General features: G+C 49.4%; 1 protein-coding gene across 6 annotated transcripts in view; it reads left to right on the top strand.

Annotated features, from left to right (window-relative positions):
* Window positions 1–22,982, top strand: part of TMCO4 (transmembrane and coiled-coil domains 4) — a 95,396-nt gene that overhangs the window by 66,642 nt on the left and 5,772 nt on the right. For 5 of the 6 annotated variants that reach the window (XM_060015419.1, XM_060015421.1, XM_060015416.1 and 2 more), the window contains 2 exons: window positions 13,179–13,296; window positions 20,655–20,772. In XM_060015419.1, coding sequence (XP_059871402.1) covers window positions 13,179–13,296; window positions 20,655–20,772 — 236 coding nt within the window. Of the gene's footprint in view, window positions 1–10,054; window positions 10,427–13,178; window positions 13,297–20,654; window positions 20,773–22,982 lie in introns of those variants that run through there. The other variant, XM_060015443.1, reaches the window with a different exon arrangement.

Below are 22,982 nucleotides of genomic sequence, written 5' to 3'. Positions count from 1 at the left end.
TAATCTAGGTAAGAGAATGGAATCCAGCCTTAAAAAAAGGTAGATTAACAGTACCACATGCTTCACTGCAAGGGCCTAGACATTGAGCAGTTCAGAAGAGAGAGCCTTCTCCTTCCAGGTGGCAGGGAAGGCTTCAGGGAGGAGGTGGCAGGCCTTGAGGAACAGGTAAGCCTTGAAAGGCTGTGAGGGAGACAGGAGGCCTTAGAGCCAGAGACTGGCAACAGCAAAGATCCAGAGAGAGGAAGTGAACGATATGGGGAGGGCAGGTGACCTGAGCCAAGATTGCTGCTGGGAAGTTGGGAGAAGTAAGCTGGGAGAGATGAACAGGGTCCAGGATTCCAGGGCTTGACTGTTGAGCGGACGCAGGCTCTGACTTGAGTCTTTCATGTCAGCACTTTCTCTTAATGTATTTATCCATCAATCAGCAGACATCTTCTGAGGGCCTGCCAAGTGCCAGGACCTGTGCAGGGCACAGAGGGGTCAGAGATCAGCCAGACCCCATCCCCGCCTGTGGAGAATTCGGGTGGGGAGGGACTCCCTTCTGAGCGTGCTCCCCACTCCATCCCCAGCCATCCTGCCTGCAGCTGCGCAAATCCGCCCATCTGCTGGTCCCGGAGGCCACTCTTCTCTCTCATTCTGCTTCCTGAGGCCAGGATCTCCAGCCCCCGGTTCGGCCCAGCCTTAGATGCCCCTTAAGAGGATTTGTTGAACTGCAGCAAATGAAGCCAGTTGATTGAGTGCCCTTCCTGCCAGGCCCTTCCCATAAAGTGTCTCTTTGATGGTCACAGCCAACCTGGGTAGGCCCTAGGCCTGCCTGACTCCCCCAGCAGGGCTCTCTCCACTGCCCCGTGGGGACTGTGGACCTGTCCGTTTCATTGTACAGCTGAGTGTTTACCCAGCTTGTCCATGCTGCACAGCTAGTAAAAGACAGGGCCAGGGGAAAAAAAAAAAAGGCAGAGTCAGATCTAGAGCGGGCTTCTCTCAGGGACCCCGGGGAGCAGCGGGAGCTCTAGGCTGTGGTCAGCCCACCCCTTGGCAGGTGGCCTTCCAGAAAGGTCCTGGAGGAGTGCCAGGCCCAGGAGGCGCCTGGAGCATTTGTGGTTGCCACAGCACCACCTTGTGGTCACTCTTGGGGCGTGCACTTCACAAGCCCAGCGTGGAGTGGGTTTCCAGCAAGAGCTCGCTGGGGAGTGTCCACCGGCTGCTTTCCACTGAGGGCTTGTGAAGAACTGAGCAGCTGCTCCTGCTTTCTGAGAATTTCCATGTCACCCAGCTACATTCTCCTTGTTTGCATTTATTAGGCATCAAAGATACAAAGTGGTGGGTAGGAGAGCTCCCTGGCGGTCCAGTGGTTAGGATTCGGCACTTTCACTGCCAGGGACCTGGGTACGATCCCTGGTACGGGAACTAAGATCCCACACGCTGCATGTCATGGCCAAAAAAAAGAAAAACAAGATACAAAAAGGAGGAGGAACTAATATTTACCAAGTACCTGCTGTCACAGGTGGTTCCAGACATCATCCCATGGCCCCTTCCCAACAGCCCTGCAAGTTAGCAATTCTTGGGCCAGTTTCCAGATGAGGAAATGGAGAGGCGTGGTCTGGCCCAGCCCAGGCAGTGCAGGGCCCATCAGACCCCTGCTCACACGTTATCAGAGCAGAAGTTCTGCCCGCCTAAGTATGGCTGGACCTTCCTGGCAGCCGCTGCCCAAAGTGTGCTGTTATTTCAATGAGCTTTTTTATCCCCAGATGAAAGTCAGGAGGAAATGATCTGAAAAAGAATTTCTTATAAGAAAAGAAAGAAAAATCAGATCCCATTAGTGATGTCATCTTTTTTTTAAATGACCAAAACTATACAAGATCACGGTCCTGTGGCACTTTTTTTTTTTTAAGATGGAAGGGAACTCAGATGGGGTTGTTTTTGAGAATTCCACAGCATCCCAGACATCACTGGGGGGGCCCCTGCCATGTGGCAGACCTATGTGGAGAAAGTCATTGGCAGAGAAGAGGAAGAGCAATGGGTATCTCCCATTACCCGTCCGGGGACCTGGGCTCAGGCTAAGGAGGTCCATGGACACACACTCATGCTCACGGGGACATTCAAAGATGCAGGCTGCCGCCAGATGTGAGCCGCTTAGCGATCTGTGGCTCCACGGTTTGGCAGAGCTATTCATGCAAGGAGATGGCGGAGTTCGTGAGAAAGACATTACTACCAGCAGCCTTATCAGTGATCTCTGCCCTGACTGTTCCTTACCAGCAGTCACTGTGCCATCTGTTTCAGGAACGGAATAAAGGGTTGTAAAGCTTGGGAGGGGGTAAGAGGAAGCAACCATGGGGAAATCTTATTTTGTACCTGGATCCAGTCACATTAAGTAAATGACCCAGTTGAAACATGACCACCTTTTAAAATAACTGCTGTCAGAAAGCAAACCTGACACTGTAGCCCAGAGAATATCAAAAGTTCAGTGGACTCAGACTTGCTAAACTATAGCCAATGCTGTGGACACCAGGTTGTAACCGCTAGCAGAATGATAATAACCACTGTGGGTTCACAACCAGGTTCCCAACCACAGGCATTATCATACAGGATCATGATTTGTGTTGTTTCTATTTAGCATGGGTGTTCCAATTTAATATTTTTATATCAATTCATAATCTTTACCTAAATGTATTTATTTTGTAAGGAATCATTACCTCAGCTGGAAACCGAGTATTATCATACATGAAAAGAATCATTAAAACATTAAAAATAAAACAATCATATTAAGATCTAGCATGATGTCACCTGCCAAAGGCCCTGAGCCTGAGACCTATCCTTTTTCTTTTAAAGAGGAGATGGTTAACATACAGTGCAGAAATATTATAGCTATATTAGCAATTTCTGGAGTGGCTATAGTGTGAACTAATCAGCTTGAAAATTCTCTCACTACAAATACTCCAGAAATGCTAGATGAACTATAGCAAATACCTCTTTAAATGCTTAGCTGGGCTCCCAAAAAGTAAAGGAAATCACCAGAGGTGAGGAACAAGGAGGGAGCAGAAAACCAGATTAATAAGCATGTTGCCCTGACTGGGGGGAAAAAATATGTCTTCTTGGGAAATTCAGAGACACAGGGCCATGCCTCACTCGGGTTTAGGGTTCACATTTATACCATCTGTGTGATCCAGGAGTTCCCCAAGTCAAAAAATTGACACCAGACTAGTCTGGGGAAAACTAGGTCTCAATCCAAACTACACAGATTCCCATGTAAGAGCAGCTTTAAAGATGAGCTCGTATTCCAGACTTAAAAAACACATGGGGGGGAAAAAAACCCATGTGGGAAAGTCACAAACAAACATCAGGATTAGATGCTCAGTCTAATAGCACAGCTTGAAAGAGCTCCCCCTCAAAAAATAAGCAGGTTTACAATTATTAAAGATATAAATTAAAACATTGAAAAATAAGTGGAAAGAGTAAGGCATTGAAAAAAGAACAGGGAGATTTTAAAATAAATCAAATGGAACTTTTAGAAATGAAAATACAGTCATTGAAATTAAAACCTTGGTGGATGGGGACTTCCCTGGTGGCTCAGCGGGTAAGAATCCGCCTGCCAATGCAGGGAACACGGGTTCGAGCCCCGGTCCGGGAAGATCCCACATGCCGCGGAGCGACTAGGCCCGTGAGCCATGGCCGCTGAGCCTGCGCGTCCGGAGCCTGTGCTCCGCAACAGGAGAGGCCACAACAGTGAGAGGCCCGTGTACCGCAAGAAAAAAAAAAAAAAAAACCTTGGTGGATGAATTAAACAACAGATTAGACAAATCTAAAGAGAGAAATAATGAACTGGAAGATTGATTTGAAGAAATTACAACGCATCACAGACAGATAAAGAGATAGAAGATAGGAAAGGGAAGTTAAGTTCAACATTTGCCTAATACCAACTCCAAAAACAAGAGAGCAGGAGAGAGATACAGTTTATTGGCTGAGAGTTTTCCAGACTTGATTCCTGAGGTTCAAGGAACATGAGTCTTGAGAAGGATAAATATTTTACACCTATGCACATCATAGTGAAGTTGCAGAACTCCAAAGATAAATTATTTAAATGATTACTTTAAAAATGATTTTTTAAAAATGATTCTTACAAAGGAAGTTCAACTAGACTGATGAGGCTTCTCAAAACAATAGAAGCCAGAAAAGAAAGAAAAAGAACTGTCCATCTAAAATTCTATATCCAGCTAAACTATCATTCAAAATGGAAGCCAAAAGGTATTTTCAAAGATGGAGCAAGTTTACCTTTAAGAGACCCTTGCTGCAATACCTACTCAAAGATCTACTTCAGAAAACAATGAATATTACTGTGATAACACAGAGAGAATAGCACTGTTCCCAGAATCCAGGGCCATGCTGGTAAACACTAGCTGCCTTTATCATAATTGACTAAGAGCCTCCAGACCCTGTTCTGCAGCTGTGACCTCTGGCCCTCTGAATCTGGTGTCTGTGCTTGATCTTGAACTTGATCGAGATCAGTACTTGAACACCCCACCTTGATCTTGCCTAAAGGATTCTTTGGCCTACTTTTCCAGTTCTCTAGGTGGATCCTGCCTTCACTCAGGGTCCCCAAACCACATCCCTGAAAACAGCCACTTGGAAACAGCCTGGCTAGGCCACCCCAGCACCCTGGCATCATTCCCACCCAGTGTTCTTCCCACTCCTTCCCCTTCTCACTAAGTGAGAATTCAAAGAAACATTCATCTAGTACTGGTATCATTGGGGATTTTTAACCCCTTGCTTATTACACATGACCTATCAGTACTTTGCAGTGTTTTAGATATATTGTGTATTATCTGTGGTAGACTGATTGCAAAAACTGGCCCTACTTCTCCACCCCTCCCTGAACCCACATCCTTTTCAATATGACCCTGAAGCTCTTCCCATCAAGAAGTGGAGTCAGTTTCTTCACCCCTTGAATCTGGGCTGGCCTTGTGACTTGCATTCACTAAAAAAGGTAGAGGAAATGACATCATGTCAGTTTCAAGCCTAGGCCTCAGAAGGCCTTGCACATGGATTCTACCCTCCTAGAACCTTGCCATTGTCTTAAGAACGAGTCAAGACTAGCCCACTGGAGGATGGAGATTACATGGGGTAAAGCCAAGTTATCTTAGCCAGCCCCCAGCCTACCTACCAGCTGGTTGTAGACACATGAGTGAGCCCAGTGGGATCAAGCATGCCTGGATAATCTCAGCAGAACTGCCTAGCCCACTGGTAGGATCATGAGAAATAACAAATGGTTACTTTAAGCCACTGAGTTTGGGGATGACTTGTTACACAACAATAGCTAGCTGATAGAACATATATGACATTTTATTTATGTATATGCGTATATATAATGAAATTGCTTGTTTTATACTGGCTCACAGCCTACAGTTTACCAGCAGCTGTACTTCCAAGTTATGTCGTCTTAGTCAGTTTGACCTTTCTGATGGGGAATTAAGTTTGGGTGTTAGGGTGTAGGTGGATTGCCATAACTCTCCATCAGAAAACAGAAAGTGTGTCATCTTTCATGTGGACCCCCTTTTCCTTTTTCTTTGCGTTATCTTTTCGCCCACTTGGTTTGGCAGATGTTCCTGAGATTACCAAAGCAGAAGGTCGTGTGCCTTTGGTGTGGTGTCCACATCAGGATATGAATCTTCTAGCAAAGTCTAGCCTGCTAGTGCATCTCTTGGCTCAGCCAAATTGGAACTGTTCATCTTGGCAGGGTGTGTTGTTCTGTTTTTAATATACAATTTTAGAAGATGTCACAGTTATCAAAAGACATATGTTTTAAGTCAAGATTATGTTTCATAGCAAAGGGAAGTAGGACAGGAGAGTAGGAGAGAAAATGTAGGAATAACTGAATTCCACTCTGCCACTTACTCTGTGACCTTGGGCAAGTTACTTAGTGTCTCTGAGGCAAGCTTTTCCCGTCATAAAATGGGAGTAGTACTGCTTAACTCTTAGGATCATTATGAGAAGTAGATGAAATATATATGTATAAAGCACTTAGCCTATCCCGAGGTAAGCTGTGATGATGGTGATGATGAAGAGAAAGAAAAGAAGGAGGGGGATTAAGAAATAGAATACCAGAACTTTGTTTTAAAAAAAAAAAAAACAACTTTGCAGCAAAATCTCTCTCTCCAATTTCATTCCCAGCCCCTAAGAAGTTAGACCAACATTACTGTCCATGATGTTTGAAGGACAAAGCCAAGGCAAAAGAGTTTGTCACTAAGCTCAGATACATTTAAACATCCTGACCCTTGAATTCCTAAACTCCCACTTAGCTGAAAACTATTTCTGGGCTGTCACTTAGATACCAGCTGAAATGCAGAACAGACTGTCATTCAGTCAACTGGCTCTTTTCATCTCCATGATAGCAGACATCGCATTTGATGGGATTTCTTTCCCTTCCATGGAATTGCATCTATCAGTTGCTTTGTCCTCAGGCAGACCCGGCTTTAGCCCACCGCTCCCCACACACCTCCAGGAGAGGTCAGGCATATGCAGATTAATTTTGTGGGTCCCGGAATGCTAGTAACAGCCTTACCACTTTGCCAGATGAAAGGGATGGAAATCAAAAGGGAGAGATGAAGGCTTACTGCTTCCATAAAGAATTCATCCCAAATCCTTATAATATATCCAAACGGGCTCCCTTAAACGATTCTTTCCAGTGTGAACCTCATTCCACTGGGGGCGTCGAGGGGTGGGGGACAGTCAAAGCCTCCCTTCATCTCCCTTTATGCCTGGCTCCTGCCCTCTCCCTCTCCCTTTGGCCACGTCTGTGTGTTTATCATGCGGGCGTATGTGTATCTTCGGAATGGATTTCGTTTTGTGTTAGATGCAGTTCATATCATTTACTTCAAGGTCTGTTTTCTGGACTCGCAGTCGGGAGATCATTTCCTCCCTCGTTTCCCACCTTATCACTCACTGCACACATGACCCCCCGCCAGGAGGGAGAAAATCCTTCCTTTTTGCTTCTCAAACTTTGGTCTTTGCAGCCCAGGAGAATCTCATTATTGACAGTGTGATAGGCCTGTGGGAGTTTGTGATGTTGCCTTTCTGGCCGTTTGATGAGATTTCTGTGTAACTCCTAGAGGAGTGTGTTTGGAAAGACCTGGAAAGCGCTGCCTGGGCCTGCCTCACTTTCAGAAAGCCCACTGTATGGAGAGGACAGAATGACAGAGGGGAAGCTGGGACTGGTTGTTCCCAGTGACAGTTGGTCCTCCCTCATTGTACAAAAGGATTCTCCGTGGGACGCTTTGAAAGAGCTGGCCCTATTTGGTACATTTTAAGAATGTTTAGTTTAACAAAAGCTCAGTTTATATATGATTTTCAAGGCCAAGGCTCTAGTGTAAAGGGACTCTTGCCGTTGTGAAGAACAGCCTATTCTCAACTCTTGGGTTTTCTTTTGAAAAGCTAAGACAATCTCCAGACCGCCAGGAGCGCCAGGTGGTAAAAGTGTCATATCAGGAATTGGCGTGAACTGCTGAAGGAGTGATAAGAGCAGCTGACAAGATAGAAACTGATTTATCTAAATTCTCAGTGATAAAAGCAAGTGAGGATGGTTGCACAACCATGTGACTATACTTAATGCTACTGAACTGTACACTGAAAAATGGTTCAGATGGAAAAGCTTATGTTAGGTGTATTTCAGCACAGTTTTGTTTTTTTTTTTTAATTTTGGGAATTCCCTGGCGGTCCAGTGGTTAGGACTCCGAGCTTTCACTGCCGAGGGTGTGGGTTCAATCCCTGGTCAAGGAACTAAGATCCCTCAAGCCGTGTGGCTCGGCCCAAAAAAAAAAAAAAAAAATTAAAGTAAATGAGGACGTGTTTAACCATTGTTTACAGCTCTTCAGCTGCTTCTCTCTAGAGGCTGTGCTCTGAAGGAGACCGATGCTACTGTCCACTGCTACCAGATGCCTGGCATCACCACTCCCCACAACAAACTCCTAAAATAGTGCCTGCAATTAGCAGCTGGCTAGAAACAGGCACGGTGACTATAACGGCTGAGCCATCTCCAAAGACAGTGCCTCATGCCCACCATTTCTACCTAGTTGCCAGATTGATCATCTGCACGGGAATAACAGTGGACACCACGGACCAAGCCGTGTGCCAGACACCGCCCCGAACATACAACCTCACGCCAGCCCTGGGAAAGCAGTATTATTATATTATCTCCACTTTAAAGATGAGGAAGCTGAGGCTGCAAGTTATTAAGTAACTGACTTCAGTTCACGTACAACCGAGATTTGAACACAGATTTCTCTTGTGCCAAAGGTCAAGCCGCTTCCCCTGGACTGGTGATTCCCAGCCTTTTTGAACCTAAGCCCTTTCTAAAGGCAAACACTTCACAGCCCTGCCTATGGCAGTCATCCCACTTTCAGCATCTCCTGGTGGAAAAAGTATGTAATGACCACAAACTACCGGAATCCAGGAATTCTGTGAGTTGCAACAGCATCTGATACAGTCTTAGAATCATGACACCTGCTGTGTGAGACGGGAGACATTTAATTGGACGACAGCAGTTCACAATTGTGTAGTTTCTTAGGCCCTCGAAGTTGCTGGGTCTTTGTCCCCAACGATGGGGCACCCTGAGCTGTACCATGAATCATCTGAAGCGTCTGGAGACCCTGAGCCTTCTTATTATGTAGGCCAAGCCTAAGGGATTTTTGTTAATACAGGTGATGTCAGGTGCTTCTTGGGAGGGTCACCATGAGCCTCTGGGTCACATTGTCGGAACCAGCAGAGGAGACTGAGGCAGAGTCAGCTTTGGAAGGACCGGTCATTATTCTTGCCCACTGCAGACCGCAGTCAGTCACAGTAGCATCTGTTCCCCTGGAGCAGAGCTCTGGAAACCAGCAATTGAAGAGCTGAGAACCCTGGTTAAATACTCTTCCATTTACTTTCAGCCAAGTCAGCTCTCTTCATTTGCTTTTATCCAGTCTACAGAGATCCTCAACTAGAGCCTCTTGGAAGAAGTTATACCGGGAGGAAAATTTTAAAAATTAAAAAAATAAACTTTTTGCATGTATTCTCAACAGGAAGGGTTGCTGAATCCCATAGCTTGCTTTCATTCATCCCACAAATACTTACTGAGCAGAGCATCTGTGCCAGCTGCTGTTCTAGGCACTGGGGATTCCCTGGCTCAGCCCTTGAGGAGCTCACGTGTAGTAGGAGACAGATCATAGGAGAGACTGTGAAAGTAAAATAGGCAGTAAGTCAGATGGTCTCAAGTGCTGTGGAGAAAAATACATCAGAGAAGGGAGATGGGGCACCTGGTAGGGGTGGGAGGTTGCATCTTCCTCCCTTTGGAGGGTGGCAGTTCAGCAAAGAGGTGAAGGATCAGGTCGTGGGTGAGGCTTGTGGATGTTGGAAGGAAGCGTATCAGGAGGAGAGATCAGCAAGGGAAAGGCCTGGCATGTTCTGGAACAGCAAGGCCAGTGTGGCTGGAAGAGAGTGAGCAAGGGGAAAGTGTGGGGAAGGTCACGCAGGGCTTCGAGGGCTGTTGAAATGACTTTAACTCTGACTCCACAAGAGATGGATCCCACAGGAGAGTTTTGAGCACAGGAGTGAAATGATCTGACCTTCCTGCAGTGTCATTTGCATATGACACAATCCCCCCATTTGAAGTGTACAATTCAGTGATTATTAGCGAATGTGCAGAGTTGTACAAACCGTCACCACGACCCAGATGTAGGACCTCCCCAGCACCCCCAAAAGGCACCTCATGCCTATGACTCAAATTTTAAAGGGATCTCTTTGGGTCCTGTGTTAAGAATAAAAAAAAGAGGGACTTCCCTGGCAGTCCAGTGGTTAGGACTCAGTGCTTTCACTGCCGTGGTCCCAGGTTCAATCCCTGGTCAGGAACTAAGATCCCACAAGCCACGGGGTGTGGCCAAAAAAAAAAAAAAGGAATGAAACTAAGAGGTAAGAGCAAAGACAGTGTGGGAAGGTAATGTTTCTCACCATACGGGCGTGAAAAAAAGGACTGAAAGTGGAGGGATAAAGACAGGACTAATAAAGCTTTTCTTTTGAATTGCCCCAGGGATGGAGCCTTGTTAATGCCAAAGGCGTAAGAATGAAAGGCCTCCAGCTTCAACAGTAAAAGTACTATATTAATAACATACGCAAGACTGTTTAAAACATGAGCAATCCAAGCTCAAAAGCTGAACCTGAACTTGAGTCCTGAACTTGAAGGTGACTGGTGCACCTTGGATCCCTGACTATTTATAAAACTATGGAACTATATCTTAACACCTTAAAAATTCACAAGAAGAAAAGTTGGTGGTAGCAATATAGGAATACATCCCAACATGTTTCAGCAAACATTCGTGGTCCCTGCAGGAAAAAGACAGTGAGGTCATCTTATGTTCGTTATTATTAAAATGTTAAATGCCAGTTTCTTGCGTTGGTCTTGAAAAGCGGGGGTATTCTGCGCTGAACTCATGTCATGATGTGACGGATCACCTGTGCCCATGCAGGGGGACTGCTTGACACTAAAAGTGGTACCTGAGTGAGGATTCTCTGTATTTTACCTGGAAGGCTGAGATCTTCTGGTATTATAAGGTTTTGGACCAAACAGTGAATTTTGGCTTTTTTTTCTCCAGCATCTACTTCAGCAGCCAGTTTTCCTAACTCAGGTTTCCCCTCCTGGACCGTCTCATTCCGGGAACAGTACAGGATTCTCCCTTGGGTGGGTCTAAAATGATTCTCACCAACTTTCTTTAAGCTAACACCTGTGCATTACCAAGAGCCTGCCACGTGGCTTCTCTCTAGGTATGCAACTTCCTAGAGAGCAAATCATCTTTTAAAACATAAGACAGGCACATCTGACTGTGGCAGCAGTCTGAGGATAAAGGGGAAGAGGTCTAGAAAGGCAGTTTAAAGCCAGGCTTCAGAGATAGGTAAATGAGTTTCCAGCTCGCCACCCACCCTGACTTGGTCTGACTGTGTTCTGGACTGTTTTGTGAGATTCAGCTACTAGTCTCAGCGCAGCAAAAGACACCTACCTTTGTTTGCTTTTCATAACACCTGTCTGATGGCTAGTCACGGAATCCTGACAGTTGCTCAGGGTAACCTGATAGGGAATGCTGCAGTTCCCCTGCCGGCCACAAGGAGGTCCCAGCCCTCCAGGCGTCGGCACCCAGGGCTGCGAAGCTGCCCCAGCTCCTCAGATGGAGAGATTCTGGGGGACAGGGCAGGTGCCTTGAGTGGCCGGCGTCCAGAGAGAGCTGCTAAGCTCAGTCGTTGACCCTGGGCCCACAGCCGTTTGGCACCGTGGGAGCAATGATAGCCCACCTGCGATCGCTGTGCTTTGAGTTGTTACCCGTAAACGGAGAGAATGGCCCCAGGCCCCGACAGCTCCCCGTGCCGGGTTCTGGGCCCAGCTGTATTCCCACTACCTGTGTGACCGTGGGCATGCCCCACCCCCTCTGAGACTCCGTGTTTCCTCATCTGCCGAGAGAAGGGGTCAGAATCAGAGCTACAGCCTTGCCAACAGCATAAGCACCTGAAATAGCCCTTACATCAAACAGTATCTGAGTCATCCTTGCAATTCAACACAAACTACCAGCTTCCTGAAGTTTTCCATCCTGCTGCCAGATTATCCTATCCCTGGAAACAGAGGAGTGAAATCAGAATTCTGTGCCCTGGAATCTTATAACTCAGGGCCAGAGAGGAGCACAGGGGTTCTCAAACTCCTGTTAGCCTGGAACCGTTTACTCAGACAAACTCTGACACAACAGCCCAAGTGGAAAACATTTAGACGCACTCTGGTTAGAAACCGGAGCCCAGAGAGAGGAAGCCACCTGTCCTGTGTCCCTCAGCAAGAGAGAGTGGTGGGACTGGCTGAGCTGTCCCTCCGGGGCCCACTCCCCAGGAATGACACGGATTATGCTACTCCCCAAACTTGGGGGGGCTCAGAACCTGCGGAGAGGCAGGGGCACAGGACAGGGGACGGGGCGGGGAGACACTGACTTCCACTGTGTGTTCACTACGCTGGGGTTTTCCCCACCATGATTTCATCCCCATAAAGACCACGAAGGCAGTACCATAGCCACCTGTAGGCTCAGAGAAATTAAGTGACTTGTCTCAGAAGTCACTGAGCCGGGATTTGAACCCAGGGCTTTGCAACTGCAAAGCACATATCCTGGCTGTCCCAGGGGATGGCAATGTATTTACTCATTCATTCATTCACACCTTTACTGAGCCCCAGTTATAGACTAGGCAGTGTCCTATACAGCTGTGACCAAGGCAGCCGGAGCCCCGCCCTCCCTGAACCCAGATATTAGAGGAGGAGACAGACGTAAACAAGTGAGGTGTGACAAGAAGAAAAATAGAGCCGGGTCAAGGGGTGACTGGGGGTGGAGGTGCACGTGCACCCCCAGGGGTCTAGAGCAGTGCTTCTCAAAGTGCGGTCTGCACTCCCATGTGTGAGCTGTTGGTTTCCAGTCTGCAAGATGATCAAAGAAACGCTGCTTTGCTGATCTATACTTATAAGACAGACAGCCCACGGGCCAGCCCTCATCCATGAGCTGCGCTCAGAGGAGCCCTGGCCTAAAATACTCTGAACCACTAGGTCATTGCAGCTGCTGCGTGGACTTCGTGTCCCAGGATCCTGAGCCCCCCTCTCCTCTCCACTCCCACCTTCCCGCCAGGCTGTACAGACCCCCGAGAACCTGTTGCAGAAGAAGGCTGTGGTGTCTCCTGCCCGGCACGTGCAATGCGCTAGGGGCCATCAGTCCCTTCTAAAGGGAGACACCCCATCTGAGTCCACGGCCAGTTGTGAGCTTCATGGAGGGGGAAATAGACCTGGGTCCCGATTTGGGCCGTGCCACTTACTGGCCATGTGATCTTGAAAATGTCTTTGGTTTTCCTTAACTGTGAAATGGGGATGATGATGCATTGCAGGAATAGATTGGGTGCTGGAGGTCCTGGAACTCAGTAAATGGAAGCCACCGTACTGTGTGGGCGTGTGTGTGTCTGTGTGCACGACTGTGTTTGCGCAGGTGCCTGAGCATGTGTGTGCATGTCTGCATGAGTGTGGGTGTGCATATGCACGTGTGTGCGCGTGTACGTGACATCCATTTCCTCCACCACCATTGGAGAGTCGCTCTCAGGACCCGCTGTGGCCAGGGGTGCTGACAGTCATTTCCGGGGTCTCTCTCCAGATTGCCAAGGGATCATCGAGGACGTTGTCCTGCTGGGCGCGCCCGTGGAGGGAGAAGCCAAGCACTGGGAGCCTTTCCGGAAGGTGGTATCTGGAAGGATCGTCAATGGCTACTGCAGGTCTGTCCAAACCCTGTGCCTGTGAGGAGGTGACAGTGCTTACTGAGCACCTAGTGTGTCCAGGCCCTGTGCCCAGGACACAGATGTTGGAGGCCAGGCCCTTGTCCTGGAGGATCCCAGGGGCCGGTAGGACACCAGCCCTACTAGAAGCAAGGCCCGGGCCAGGTGTTCTGACCTGGGCAGCATCTATCCCCATAGGATGATGGGCAGCAGGGACAGATCCTAAGAAAGGTTTCCCTGTGTCGGGCCTGAGACCAGTTTACAGGATGACACGAGAGGCCAGGCTGGTCACCGTGATCTGGGGGAAGAGGGTGAGTGGGATGAGACTGAAAAGCAAAGATGGGGGGTCTCTGAACGCCGACTGAGGAGCTCGCGTGTGGGTTATCCGGCAGCGCAGGAAGGGAGTGGGGAGTGTCCAGGCTGAGCTTTCAGAGCAGTGTCTTGGGGCAGGGCTGACAGCCATGGGACAGCCAGCACCCACACCACACGACAGACCCTCCTGCAAGAGAGGGGGGCTGTGAAGACTGACAGCTGTGGGGCTGGAAAGGAGGCATCCCTGGGCTTGGCTTTGAGGAGGACTTGAGAGGTTTCAGCCAAAGCCGTGCCCTCGACTCTGGGGAAGAAGAGAAGATGAAGGCCCCCGCTGAGACCTCAGGAGATTGGCCTGAGAGGATGCCCGGGCCCTTCAGCCTCCAGATGAGGCAAAGGAGCGAGGTGACCGCGTAAACACGAGAACAGGGGTTTGGAACCGCACAGCCCTGGGTCTTAACATCGGCCTCAGTTTCTCCATCAGTGAAGGGGGGATAATAGTAGTGACTCCCCCCAGGGTTACGATGATAGTCCAGCGATTTACAGAGTTGCCAATGGTGGGTGCCTGCTCCGTGAGTCACAGATGGTGTTACCGTTCATCAGCAGCAGCATCGCAGCGCCAACCTCGCTCCAGGCACTAGCTGGAACCTCAACAGGGACAAGCCCCCACCTGGCCCTGTGCAACCTCGCACGCAGCAGCGCAAATAGGCAGGAAACAGGCAGCTCCGGGCTTGTCTGCGACACCCAAATCCAGAAGCTCTGAAACCAAAGGCTTTTCCCCAAGTGTGGTGCACACTTATTTAGCGACAGGAGGTGAGACTTGGGGAAACGGCTGACTCACGGGGCTATGAACGTGAAGTGTCCAGCAGGGCGGCTGGAGATGCAGCGCTGGAACTGAGAGAGATGCAAACTGGAGCGAGGGCCAGTGGGAGGTCAGCTTCGGCTGAAGCCAGAAGGACAGGTGAGCTCATTTGAAAGGCAAAGCCTAGAGAAAGAGGGAGTGCTGGGTTCCTGATTCTAAGGAATATGGGTCAGGGTGGGAGGAGGGAGAGGCTCCAGCCTGAGGTTAAGGGCAACTCAGAATCATCCCACATACATGCCCAAGACGTCCTGCTGGACGTGGGGCTACAAAGATGAACAAGAGGAGTTCACGTCTAGCAGAAAGGACACATATGGAAACAGACAGTTATTCAAAAAAAAAACCATGAAAAATGCAATAATGCAGTGATGGGGGAGTGGATATGACAAGTATTAGACTCTTATCACCTGCCAGATCCTGTCTCTGTTGTCATTTTCTCCGTTAATCGTGCCCCAAACCCTAAGGGGTTTGTATTATTAAGCCCATCTTACAAGTGAGGAAACTGAGGCCCAGAGAAGTTAAGTCACAAGGCCAGTTAACTTTAATTTTGATCTAAGCCCAGCCATCCCAAGTAGAACCTGCAAGTGAATAGAAGAGATTTGGAAAGTCTTTATCATTTTGATAATTTAGCCCATGTCTAGTTCAGAGCTAAAGATAAAGATCGTCTTTAGCCTTGGATAGAGGGCGTTAACCGGGACACGGGAGTTCAGCCAATCAGTATGGCTTTATCACTCATATTCTAAGCTGAGTTCTTAGAATCAGGATATGGTAGAAAGAACAAAGAAACAAAGACAAAGAGCTCATGCAAATCAATAAGAAAAAAAAAATCTAATAAGAAAAATGGCCAGAGGGACTTCCCTGGGGGTCAAGCGGTTAGGACTCCCGAGCTCCCAATGCAGGGGGCCCAGGTTCAATCCCTGGTCGGGGAGCTAGATCCCACATGCATGCTGCAACTAAGAAGTCTGCACGCCACAGCTCAAGATTCCACATGCTGCAATGAAGACCTGGCACAGCCAAAAATAAATAAATAAACAAAAATTAGAAAATGGCCAGGGACTTTCCTGGCAGTCCAGCGGTTAAGATTCCATGTTCCCAGTGCAGGGAGCACCGGTTCGAACCCTGGTCAGGGAACTAAGATCCCACGTGCCTCATGGTGCAGCCTAAAAAATAAAAAGAAAGAAAATGGCCAAAGGATATCTACACATAAACATGGAATAAATAGTCAATAAACTTTTGAAAATGTACTCAACCTCATTATTAGTGAAATAAATGCAAACTAAAATCGGTAAAATACTATTTATCATCCGCCACATTATCGAACATCTGACACATGAATAACATTCCGTGTTGGTGAAGATGTGGAGAAATGGGCGCCGTCACACCCTGTCGGTGGCAGCTGATTCAGTGGAGGATAGTTGGCAATATCTATCCAAATTTTTAATGTGCCGGATCTTCTGATCCCACAGATCCTGACTTCTGGGATCCTGCTGTACTAGATACATGGAGGCACAAAGGGGATCCTTGCAGCTTCATTTATAATTAAAAATTTAAAACAACCTGAATGACCGCAAAGAGGGGAACAGTTAAGGGGGAAAAAAGCAAATGCGACAATACGTACTGTGATCCCATTTACGAAGGAAGACGTTTCTGCGTGTGCATATATGTATCTGTATGTCTGAGAATGGACAGGCAGGTCCAGAGGGACCATGAGAAATTAATAACAGTGGTCACCCCTAAAGAGTGGACAGGGCTTGGAGGTAGGGCTTAAAAGAGACTTTTTTTTCATTGGTATGTAGTTGATTTACAACATTGCGTTAGTTTCAGGTATACAGCAAAGTGATTCAGTTATATATGTGTGTGTGTATATATATATATTTATTAATAAAAGAGACTTTAATTTTTTAAGTAAGGACAGTTTAAAAAATAAGAAAAGAGCATCCTAATGTCCATAGCAGCACTATTTACAATAGCCAGGACATGGAAGCAACCTAAATGTTCATCAACAGAAGAATGGATAAAGAAGATGTGGTACATATATACAATGGAGTATTACTCAGCCATAAAAAAGAATGAAGTAAAGCCATTTGCAGCAACATAGATGGACCTAGAGATTGTCATACTGAATGAAGATATTGCTTATATGTGGAATCTAAAAAAGGGGTACAAATGAATTTATCTACAACACAGAAATAGAGTTACAGATGTAGAAAATAAACTTACGGTTACCAGCGGGTAAGGGGTGGGGGGAGGGATAAATTGGGAGATTACGATTGACATATACACACTACCCTAGATAAAATAGGTAACTAATAAGGACCTCCTGTATAGCACAGGGAACTCTACTCAATACTCTGTAACGGCCTGTATGGGAGAAGAATCTAAAAAAGAGTGGATACACGTATATGTGTAACTGATTCACTTTGCCGTACAGCAGAAACTGACACAAATTGTAAATCAACTCTGCTGCAATAAAAATCTTTTAAAATTAATTAATTAATTAATTAAAAACAAGAAAAGAGAAGGAATGGCCACCACATTGATGGCAGACAGCCCTCAGTTAAAATCCTGGCTCCACCATTTACCACTCAGGTGGCTTTGGGCAAACCAATCTGAAGCTCAGTATTCCTGCCTGTAAGATGGGAATAACAGTCTCTCCTGCACAGGGCTTCTGGGGAGATTAAATGAGATTATGTAAGATGAAGGCTGGCACTTTATACGCGCCCAGTAAGCGATAGCGGTTATAATTATTATTACTGGGCATATTCGCAGCACACGATTTTTTTGATGCTTTCATAAACAGCAAAGGGAAAGAATTAAAATTGCATGTGTGCAATATGAAAGCAGCAGAATCTTATTAAACCCATCTGTTCCGTTGAGAACCTGAGGCTAATAAGTTTGGTTTTCCATTATTTTGTGAGATCCTGAGCCATCTCTCTGGAGAGAAAAAGGAGGAGGGGGAGAGGAGGAAGAAGGAGAGAAGAGGGAAGGAATGCACAGACCAAAACAATAACTGTAATTTTTTGATTAAATTAAGCACTGACCAGGAATTCGTATTCTTGGCCCCCAAAAGTGTTTTAGTTGCCGTAAACCTACTTAAAGACTGGGAGTGGAATGAGGGGCTGGGGGGAGCTTCAGGCCAACACTCCCAAACTATATACGTTTATAAATTTATCATGTACATTAATAAAGCTCTTTGCAAGTTTGTTAACTTGCTTGGGCTTTCACGAACCTCTGGAAGCCAACCGGGCAAGTGATTCTGTTCCCTATTATACTGTGAGGAAACTGAAGCTCAGAGAGGGTCAAGTGCCTCACCAAGGTCACACAGCAGAGCCAGGATGTGAACTCAGGTGAGACTGTCTCCCTGATAGTTGGGATATCTGCAATGAGAGGGTTTTGTTCTGAGCCCCCGGGGGACTCCCTGTGTGGTGTCTGCTCCAGTACCGTGTGGGGATAATGATAGAAGGAGCGGGGAGGACCCCCTGCCCACAAGTGGTTCCAGGCCTGTCAGCAGCCACGGCACACCCTTCACCAGGTCATGCGGTGTGAATCAAGGTTCAGTTGTATGCATCCGCCTGGCCTGGAGGGCCATCGACGCCTGGCTTGCTGGGCACTGCACCCACCTCCCACCCGCAAGGGAGTTCCCGATTCTGCTCAGGATACAGGATTGCAGCACTAAGGCACAGTCCTGCCCTCAACAAGCTCTCTGCCCGGAAAAAGAAAAGACCCAGGAACGGACACACGGAGGACATGTAACAAAGGTCACAAGAGGAGCATACACCAGTCACGTGAGGTACAAAGGATTAATACTATCAAGTGGAAGGGCTCAGGGGCACTCCCTGGAGAGGTAGCATGCAAGCTGAATTTTGAAAAGATGGATAGGAGCCCATCAGAGCCTGGAAGAGTAGGCGGAGCAGGAGAGAGGCCACACTGCCCACGAAGGCCCAGAGCGGGAGGTATCATCGTACCCGGTACCTCCTGAGCGCTCACATGTGTGAGCACTGGGTACACGACGTGCCATCTCTGTGCACGCTCCTGCCCGCCCCGGAAGGTAGGTTACAGCGAGGAGACTGAGGCTCAGAGGGGTCAAGCAACTTGCCCAAGGTCACACAGCTGGTAACTGACAGGGTGGGACTGGCTCTGGGTGGTCCCGAGGGTGGGCTCGTGGCCCACCCCAGGCAAAAGAGACAGATGCTGGGCGCAGAGGGTCTGGAATGCCAGCAAAGGCCCTGTGGTTTGCTTAGCACAGTTTTGAGGATGCGGAACCTTCTAACACGTTCCTGTCCTGCCCCTACATGTGTATGAATAAGTACATTTAACACTGTAAGTAGAGTGTTGTCATGTTTAAGACGGATCATTGGGAAGGAACAATCCTGACTTTGCTCCTTTGCTTTCTATGTCAGAACCGTATAGGGGCCTCCCTCACACCCCATATTGGATGCATGTAGCCTCACGATTAGTTAATAAAACAACTTGAGTCAGTCTCCTTTCTTCTCCCCTTAGCCATCATTCTGAGGGACAGTGTTTCTTGGGCCTTCAATATTAGGGTAACCATTGCGACGTGCAAACATTGCTCTCTGGCAGTTAGGGAATTTTCTAGAAGAGAAGGCCTGTGGGTAGTGGAGAGTCAAGGTTGGCTTCTGAGAGGAGAGGGCCATGGTCGGATGAGAGTTGAAGACCCCAGTGGCTGGAGAGAGGTGAGGCCAGGAGCCAGGAGGAGGCGGTTCCTTTTGTCCGTGGGGGGCTGGGCGGGGAGTTGCCTGATCTCAGGGCTGGAACAGAAGGGATGGGTTTTGGGGGAGTGGGGAGTAGGGGCAGGTAGTACAAATCTGCAGGATTCCATGATAAGTTGGCCATGGCGGGAAGGGAGGCCTAGGACATGGCTTTGCTGGCTTCTGCTCGAGGGACCTGGTGGACGATTCAGAGGAGTCAAGGCTGATGAGCTCAGGGTGGGGCACAGCAGGAATGTCTGTTGAGAGCCCCTCAGTTCTGGACCCCAGCCTCCTAGAGGCTTCCAGGGTGGTAACCACGCAGGCACCCCTGTGGCCAGAGATCCCAGAGGGTCAGGCCTGGAGAGCCCACAGCACCCTGGGTCCCAGACAGCTTTGGGGCCTCGCCTGTGGGCACAGAGGGTCACGCGGGCAGGCTGGGGACTCCTGACCCTCAGCACATTCCCCCGCACACGCGGGGACAGAGGGCCCTTCTTTCACACAAGCGCACAAAAACGATGGGCTCAAATGGCCCTGCAACCGGAGTTGGACTCGGTCTAAACAAAAGACGCCCAGTGTGCTAAGTGGGGTCTCAGCCCTGGAGGCAGAGGGGGAACAGAGGCGTCCACGTACATGGACTTGCTGAGGGAGGGGCCCAGCTTCACCCCGGACAGGGCACAGGGGTTCGAGGGGCAAGGCTGTCCCGTGGACCCCACAGACCACGTCTCCCGTGGACAGTGCTCGGTGTACCTGAAGAATCAGGCCACAGAGTGTCCGGGGTTATCTCCTTGCCAGAGTGCAGGGTTTATGTCTGGATAGGGGGCAGGGCATGGTGTTCACAGCAGCCATGAGAGTGGAGGAGTGTTCCAGGGCTGTGACCTGCCCCGGGGGGCCGCACTCACCTCCTAGGTGGCTGAGGGCAGGGAGAGCTGCAGGCTGGGCCAGGCCTGTCTCAGAAAGCACAGCTGGTCCCTCCAGCTCAAAGAGAGATGGGGTCCCAGACCCAGAGTTCCAAGCCACGGAGCACGGTGGCCCCAGCTCCCCGTGATCCTCTCCCCCCAGGCAGACGCCCTGCTGCCTCTCTTTCGTCTCCCAGGGAGCCCTGGACCAGCCTCCACCCCCCACCCTGGGAGCTGGAAACCCTCCCCAGCTGAGAGCAGCTCACCCAGCCACATGCAGACTGTGGAGAACTTCATCCAGCTTCCTCAGTCACTCACTCAACAGATATTCGTCTACTGCCCACCAGGCCAGCGCTGTTCTCTGCTCTGGGGGCCCAGCAGGAAGCAAAGCAGCCTCCCTGGAGCTGCCACGCCCTGGGCAATGCTCCCGAAATGCTAGTGGCTGCAGCTCCCACCATCATACACGGGTGCAGCGGGGCCCTGGTCTCCCACAGAAGCTCCCGTCCCACCAGGCTCCCCCGGGGCGAGGCAGGGCCCTCCGAGGCTGACGTCCGCCCCTTCTCACTCCGTCCTCTCTGCCCACAGTGGGGACTGGCTCTTGGGCTTTGTCTACCGCACGTCCTCCGTGAAGCTCCGAGTGGCCGGCCTACAGCCCGTGCTGCTGCAGGACAAGAGGGTGGAGAACGTGGACCTGTCCTCCATGGTGAGTACCACCTGTCCCTCCCGGGGCTGGAGGGCTGGGCACTTCGTTACTCCAGCCCAGCAACCCAGGTCCCAGGGACACTGGCCCGGGCTCAGTCCACCCCAGAGGAGGGAGGTCATGAGAATTCACTTGGGAAGAGGTAACTCCTGTTCACGGGCACCATCCTTGTGCTGGGGCATTGTCCCCAGGCCTCTGGGGCAGGCACTATTATCCCCATTTCACAGATTAGGAAACTGAGACTTAGAAAAGTTCCCATCACACAACTAGCAACTAATAGCCTGGATTTGAACCTCCAGAGCCCATGCTCTTGCCCCTATGTTACTGCCCTCCCACTACGCCTCCCCACTCCTCCTCCCACCGCCCCCACTCACTCCCCCAGCCGACATTACTGGTCAGGACAGTCTATTTCTCCTGGAAGTAACCAAAACAACCAGAGGACACAAGTGGAGGCATTCAGGCTGGACCAGAGCAGAAGCACCCAATTTCCAGGCTGTGAAACCGTGGAATACAGAGCAGGGAAAGTGTGTTCCCAGGTCCCCCACCTTGGAATCACCTGGAGAGTTTATTTAAAATGCAGATCCCAGAGCCCCACTGCCCAGACCTCCTAAATCAGTCTCTAGGAGGTGGAGCCTGAAAGTCTGCATTTTAAACATACTCCCCAAAGATTCTTACATATCTCAGACTAGGCAGGGCAGACAATGAAAAGAATTCTTGCTGGGAATGGAATGCAATGCGAGGGAGCCCACCCCAGCAGCTACACAAACCTAATTTGAGTTTCTAGAGCCATCTTTTGGGCTTGAAGGAACCTCGTCCACCCACCACATGTCTGTCATAGGGAGTTAATAATAGCTTCATACCTTTTGCAGTATCCGTAACCCCACTGTACAGATGAGGACCCTGAGGCTTTGAGAGGCTGAGGGACTTGCCCAGGGTCACAGAGCAGGGACAGGGCTGAGCAGGACTGAAGCCAGTGGGCATCGCCCCCGTTGGGTAGATGTGAGAACCAGTGGCAGAGGTGCCAGCTGCCAGGGGGATGAGGATATACTGAGCTGCAGTTATGTCCCCAGGCAAACTCAGCCAGTGAAAATTCCCGGGTTGCAAGGTTCACGAGAACAGGAACTTTGTTTTCCAATGATTACATTGCCGGCTGCCGTTTATCAAGTACCAAGCATTTCCTGAGCGTAACCCAATTTCCCCAGGTACCACATCAGTAATTTGAGCCAGCCGCACCATCCTACCTGAGAGCAGACAGTCCAGGCCCCTCCCTGGGCATCTGAAAACTCCCCTGGGGAGGGGCACCCCGGAGGACCCTGGCTTCTCCCTTCAGCTTCAACAGCAGCCTGGCCCGGCGACACACACACGCACACACACACACGCATGCACGCACGCACACACGCACGCACGCACGCACACATGCACACACACTGCACCTCGTCGTAGGGGAAGCCGGGCACCCTGACCCACCCCCACCAGCACAGCCAATGCTGGGTTGCACGCTTATTGAAACTTGACTGAGGGTTGAAGAGAGCACAGGGGGATTCTAGCGCAAAAACTTAAAACCAGAACGTTATCAGGCACTGCTGCCACTGAAGCTCGTGGGCCGTGACCTTGCCCCGAGGTCCCCTGGGCCTCCCACCCAGCCTGCCACCATGTCACTGGGGCCAATTTGTCCTGGCTTATATCTTCACTCCCCCAGACTCCCAGGGCCCTAGCTCACAAGTCCTGACCCACCAGACAACACGAGTGAAGCAGTCCCGTGTCTTCCTGACCGGCAGCTTTGGGGGCTGGTATTGGTCCAAGAATAAGAAGAGTTTCTAGACTCATCCACCCATGAAACTTATCACTCCTAATTCAGGAGGCAGTCTTCCCAGGACAGACATGAACTTCAAGCCCTAGAGCCATCTCCTTAGATCATCTTTATCCCTGATAGACTTGCTTCACGTGATGTCAATCTCACAGCAATCCCGTACAGTGGGTATTGGGCATCCCCAAGTCACAGACTGGAAAACTGAGGCTTGAGAGAATAGGTTCAGTGTAGCCAGAGAGTCATAGATCTGGTCTCTGAAACCAGGTCCAGAGCCTGTGCTGTACACCTCCCTGTAGGAGTGAGGAAAGCTGGGTAACAAGACCAGGAAACAGCAGGACTCAGTGATGCCCCCTGGCCCATGTCCAGGGGTCTCTGTCCTGTTTGAGGGTCCCTGTACCCTGAT

Source organism: Delphinus delphis, chromosome 1, assembly GCF_949987515.2.
Source record: "Delphinus delphis chromosome 1, mDelDel1.2, whole genome shotgun sequence".
Classification (NCBI taxonomy): Eukaryota; Metazoa; Chordata; class Mammalia; order Artiodactyla; family Delphinidae; genus Delphinus; species Delphinus delphis.
This window is presented reverse-complemented; position numbering and strand designations above follow the sequence as displayed.